At 36.6% G+C, this 6,163-nt stretch overlaps 1 protein-coding gene across 1 annotated transcript in view; it reads right to left on the bottom strand.

The window, feature by feature from the left end:
* Nucleotides 1-1,059: 1,059 nt before the first annotated feature.
* CDH19 (cadherin 19) overlaps nucleotides 1,060-6,163 on the bottom strand; it is a 60,968-nt gene continuing 55,864 nt past the window's right edge. The window contains exons 10-11 of the mRNA XM_003788407.1: nucleotides 5,389-5,640; nucleotides 1,060-1,550 (exon numbers count right to left, since the gene is read on the bottom strand). Coding sequence (XP_003788455.1) covers nucleotides 1,060-1,550; nucleotides 5,389-5,640 — 743 coding nt within the window. The remainder of the gene's footprint in view (nucleotides 1,551-5,388; nucleotides 5,641-6,163) is intronic.

Raw genomic sequence — 6,163 nt, 5'->3', positions numbered from 1 at the left:
TATAGTCAATAATAAAGAAATGACACATGTAAGAATCAGTCATATTTGAAGCTCTTAAAAAAAAAAGATGATGTGGATGAATGCAGAGTGTTTTATTCTGTGTATGGTAAGAGGCAGTCAGTGGATGACAACCCTCAGAGTGAATAACTGGAGTTGGAATAAGCATTCCTTTAATGTACCTAAATAATTTGTAGTAGAAATAAAAATTCACTTAAATGTTTCACGCTTTCTACCAGTTTCATAAAGTTTAAATTTAATTATGAGTAAATATTGACATAAATTTTGCCACTGCATTTTGACAAGATAAAAATATATTTTACATTTCATATGAAAATAATCTAGCTATAATATTCAAAAATACAAATTTATATACTGTGTAACTCTGGTTAATTAAGACATATCAAATACCTGTCTAAACTTGAAATCAGTTTTAAAGTGTGGTCTTGGCAAAGATTTTAAATAGCAGACTAGAATGAATCAGGGAATCTTAGAAAGCTGCTTATCACACAAATAAAATGTTTTTAAACTTTCGTGTAATCAACCAGATTCTCCTAAGTCTTAAAGTTTGTCTCTCTATAGGATCAGGAACTTAAGATGCATAAACATTTTACTCTCACTTTCTAAAAGTAAAAATAACAAAGAAGAGGTATTATAAATAAAATAAGCTAAGATGGTCTAATTCTGTGCGTTTATCACACTAGCCACTCAGAAATTTTGAGTATTTTCATTAGACAATACTGAAAAATGCTACAGGAATCTTTGGGTAGCGCGCTGGAGTTGCTCTACGTTGACAGCGCACTGGTGACACCTCTTCCCACATCCAAGTTCAAGGACAACGTGTGTAACTTAAAACAATCAAGGGGTGTTTACTCCAAGGAAATTAGAAAACTCCACACTTGATCTTAGCCAAAAGGTCGAGAAGCGATAAGGAAATCAGAAAAATCTATGAACTAAAGCATTTTTCTCCCTTCAGAGAAGCAAAACACACAATTCTTTCCAAGAGATTACAACTGGGCCCAAATATGTGTTACCATGTTTTACCTTTTAATGGTGAAAAGCCTAATGATTTGTCTGCATCGTGGAGCTGAACATGCACGCTAATCTTTTGAAGCGAGGTCCCAGCTCTTTAAGGTAATCATAGTTTTCATCCTGGTCAGAGACTGCTGACCCCAAGGAGCTCAGGGACCCAGCTAAGGACCCGGTTCCCTCAAAAGCATAGGTCTGCAGGGAGTCAAAGGGAGGGGCACAGGGATCAGCGTTGGCTTCTTCCAGCTTTTCTAGAATGAACTTTCTGAAGACGGCGCTGTCTGGGCCCACCTGCAGAGACTGCCTGTACAGGCTGCGGACCTCCGCCCTGGGGGCTCTCCGGGTCCTGTGTCCCCGCAGCACCGGGCGACTCCTCAGCTCCGCAATATCGAACGCTTCCGTATCCGCCTCTCCACCACCTTCATCGTCATATCTGAATATATTCTCCCTGAAATCTTCACTTTTCTCAGGAAATAGAGTCTGTTTTTTTCGTTGTTTTAGACACAAGACGAAGAAAATAAACCCTGACCGAAAAAGCATATCAGAATATTAATTAATGCAGAAAGTTTATCGTCAGCATCGCCGCCCTCGCTTCTGCTACAGGCTCAAGACAGAAGCTTCTATTTTATAACTATGACACAAAAAGACACATTGGTGGTGGCATGCTTACAAAAAGACCCTCAAAATGACGGAAGGAGGTCTCACAGCCTTTCTGGCTGAGGACTTAGAGGAGTAACATTGGAACAATTCAGGGAACTGGTTTTGATGATAATCCATTTAATTTAATGATTTAATTTCTGTCTAAACTATAGAAATAGAACAAAGTAGGTAATGGGACATTTTCCAATCGGAATCCCCTTGTCAACCCCAGGAGCCCACTGTCACCCGTGCTGTTCAGGTTTAGAACAATGGAAGAGGCCAAATTCAGCAGCAGAATTATTTCCTGAGTTAATAGTTTTGACTACAAAGTATGTGTCAGGAACCATTCTAAAAGCTATGCCTCTTCATTGATTTATTTTCTTCTTATGAAACACACACATCATCATATCCTATGAAAGATGAGAAAACCGAAGCCCAAAGATGTCAAATCACATTCCCACAAAGACACAGCCTGATAACACAGACAGTGGAACGCTATTCCGCTACAAAGCAGAGTGAGGTCCTGTCATTTGTGGGAACCCAGATGAACCTGGAGGACATTAGGTTAAATGGAATAAGCCGGGCATAGAAAGACAAGCACTGAATGGTCTCATTCACATGTGGAATCGAAAACAGTTGATATTTTAGAAACGTACAGCAGACCAGTGATTACCCAGTCTGGGGAGGGTGAGGCACACAGCGTGGGGGGGGGGTTGGCCAGTAGGGACAAAGTTATACCTCAGCGGGAGGAATAAATTCAGGGGTAATATTAAATCTAGGGTGACCATAAATAATAATAGTTTATGATACATTTTAAAATAGCTAGAAGAGAGTATTTTGCACTTTATCACTATGAAAAGATGATAAATGTTTAAAAGTGATGGGCATATTAGACCCCCTGATCTGATCATTACATAATGTGCACATATGCTCAAACATCACACGGGGACCCTGTGATATGACAGTCACTGTGTGTCACTATAAATAAAATAAAATTGAACAAAATAGCCTAGAGCAGAAAGTTGGTTCCTACCTTGTGCTCTGTGATATAAAGTAATCAAATTATCAGGTATGTGAATCATAATGCTAGTTTGTCCAGAATTGATATTTATGACATGAGATAATTTCAGCATCATGTGGAGACAGGAAAATGACAGAACACTTCTTTTTTATGTAAAAGAAAACTATGTGTGTCTTTTTTTGAGTGTGAGTGTTTACTGGTATGTGTGAAGGTTACCCAACCCTTACTCAAACTAGGATCTTATGTAGCTACTCTTAATTTACATATAGGATTTGAAACAGACATAAAGTAATGTTATAAATACTATTGAAAAGAGTTACATTAGACATATATTAATATTAATAATATTTTATATAAAACTTAGAGTTTAAACACTGGGAGTAGGGCACTCTTGAAATAAATAAGGTCACCATGTTTGAATCCAGGTACTGAACTTTAAAACTCATATTCAGGTTGGCCATAAAGTTCACATGCAATTAAAAATAGTTTAACATAGTAAATTGCACAAAACTTTATGTCCATCCATTAATATGCATCTCTATGGCTGACATAAAAAGGGTCCAATAAATAAGATTCCAATAACTTTCAAAGGAAATTACTGGCTAGTGGCTGCTCCATATTAACACCTGCTAAGTGTAACTAACCCCACAACGGTGAAGCCACCCCAGGTGTATGAGAGCTCGCTGTAGGTCTACATGTCCTCTGCATATGACTTATACCATTATTACTGCTTTCTGCTTCCAGTATCTGGCTACCTAGCTTTGAATTTTATGGTCAAAGACCATGAAAAATGCTCGAAAAAATAAAGCATGATCCGAAAGAATGGGAATGTTAATTGGCAAAAGAATGGATAGTTTGTGAAGCTTTGAGGAAGATGAGGAGTGTTGGCAAAGCAAGTCCTGAAACGTGTCAGTTTGGAATCTGGAGCTGTTGCTGATACAGTGGCTCTTGATAGACAATATTGTGTTGGCTTTTCCTGTGAACTTACTAGGTAAGCAAGAGCACGGTTTAGATTACATATGCAGCTGGTAAAAAAGTGAACAGTTTATACTAGATGAATCATTTGTAACCTTAAAAGCCTGATAGAGACATTCTGGGGTTCCGCTGTCTCATCTGTGGAATGATGAGATGTCTCATCTCTACTTATGAAAATAATAATAAAAACAACAAGCAAACGAGGAAAAAAACATGAAGCTGCTTTACTGAGATTTCTGACTCTCTCATTTACTCCTGGATCTTAACATGTATTGGCATTTTTATTCACAAAAAGATTTTTAATAAAATTATTTGTATTGTTTAATTGAAAAATAATAATTTTCTATTTATGGTGAATAATTTGATGCTTTGATTATGTATATACATTGTGCAATGATTATATCAATTTAATTCATATGTGCATCACGTCACATACTTAAAAATGGAATTAGGGGAGGCACCTGTGGCTCAAAGGAGTAGGGCACTGGCCCCATATACCGGAGGTGCAGGTTCAAACCCAGCCCTGGCCAAAAACTGCCCCCAAAACAAATAAATAAATAAATATAAATAAATGGAATTAGTAAGCTGGAGATCTGCCCTCCCGTGTCCAATGCAGCATTGTTCGCAGTAGCCAAACGGCATCCACCTGTGTCCATGATGGTCAAATGGATGAGGGAACACAGCATCTGTGTCCGTGCAATGCTGCTTAGCCCCAAAGAGAAGGAATCCTGTCATTTGTAACAACATCGATGTACCTAAAGCACAATGTGCCAAAGGAAAGAAGCCAGGCACAGGAGGAAGAGTACTACATGAGCTCACTTATGTGCCAAATCTAAAAAAATCCACCTTGTACATATAAGCTGAAGGCTGAATGGTAGTTAGCAGACTCGGGGAGCAGATGTATGCAGAGAGGTTCAAAGAACACAAAGTCTAAGTTAGACATTAGGAATAAGTTTAAAATACTATTGTACAACTTAGTGACATGTATAGTTGATAAATATACTGTTTACTTAAGTAATTTCATATTGTATATCAAAGCAGTACCTTGGACCCCTAAATGCATCAATATAGAAAGTTATGATTTAATAAAAAGTCATTAATTATAAAAAAAAAAAAAACTATTGCTAAGAAAGCAGACTGTACTGCACTGTGTGTGTGTTTTTCTCCTAGGGTCTATTCAGCTAAAGCATAGTAGTGTGTTGTGGTTATGTCATCTTAGCCCATAATTTTCTAGCTGCGCGACTCTTGGTAAAGCATATAATTTTTGAGTTTTTAAAGGTTTTTTCATTTATGCAAAGTACATGCTACTTTATAAGGTTATTTTGAAGATCAAATTGCATAAAGCGTAAGAACGCTGAAGACCGTCTCTTGGAGGATAATAAGCACTCAACAGAAGCTCCTCATGTCATCACTAAGCTTTACACATCTTCTGTCTTTTGAAATGCACATGTGTCGTTGCATGCATGAAGAGAGGCACACATGTACAGACTCATTCTGTAGGTGTAAGTTACTCATACAACTTCAGGGTCATTGATTTGCAGCTCGAAATGCAAGTTGATCCATTCAATTTTTCATATACTCCATGTGATATAAGAATTGTATTATACTCAGAGGATCAATAAGGGCACACACATAAACCCACACTATTCTGCTGTAATAGGATTAACTATTTTATATATTATGTTCTTTTAAATAAGTGAGTATACGTTCACTTCCTCACTACTTACCAAATATTGCCATAATGCAGACAAGAATAGCAATTATAACTTCCATCTTGAATCCCATGAAAAGCATAAGTTCCTTATTCCTACAGAGCTGTGTATCCCCTTTTTGGTCACAATCGCAGATGTATACGGTAAGAGTGTTTGTACTTGTAAGTGATGGGGTTCCATTGTCAGCAATTAAGATGGATACAAAGAAGATGGGCTCTTCTTGCAGGCTGAACCCCGTTCTGTTAGTCAAAATTGTAGCCGTATTATCTAAAACAGAAATCCATGTGTGTAATTTTTTTCAACAATTTTAAAGAAAGTCACGTCGTATGAACTAGAGATAGTAAGTAGTAGAGATATGATCAAATAAGCTCAGATAAAAAGAAAAGGAAATTTCCAATAAACCATCTAATTATGATTACTTAATATGATTAAATATGGAACTGATATTGAATAATGTGATTATTTAAATTACCAGTTGAATTATTTCATTATTTATGGTATTATTGAGCTATTTAAATGAATTCCAAATGTCTTTGACAAAGAAAGGAAGGATATAAGTGTAACACAGAAAAAAAAACAACAGATTTTTAATCAGATTATCAATATTTATAGGGGCTACTAGCATTACATTTATATGAATAGAGCTAGTTTCCTTGGGCTTAATTACAGAAAAAAACAGTGCATATTCTAATACCCGGAGCTCATTGTTTTTACAAATTTTGGAAATACATAAGATTTTCAAAGTTACCTGACACAGCCTGTGATTTCAGTACTTTTTTTTTTTTTTTTT

This window comes from Otolemur garnettii, unplaced genomic scaffold (assembly GCF_000181295.1).
Source record: "Otolemur garnettii isolate 467f Iridium unplaced genomic scaffold, OtoGar3 scaffold00027, whole genome shotgun sequence".
NCBI lineage: Eukaryota > Metazoa > Chordata > Mammalia > Primates > Galagidae > Otolemur > Otolemur garnettii.
Note: the sequence above shows the minus strand (reverse complement) of the source record. Positions and strands in the feature narration are given on the sequence as shown.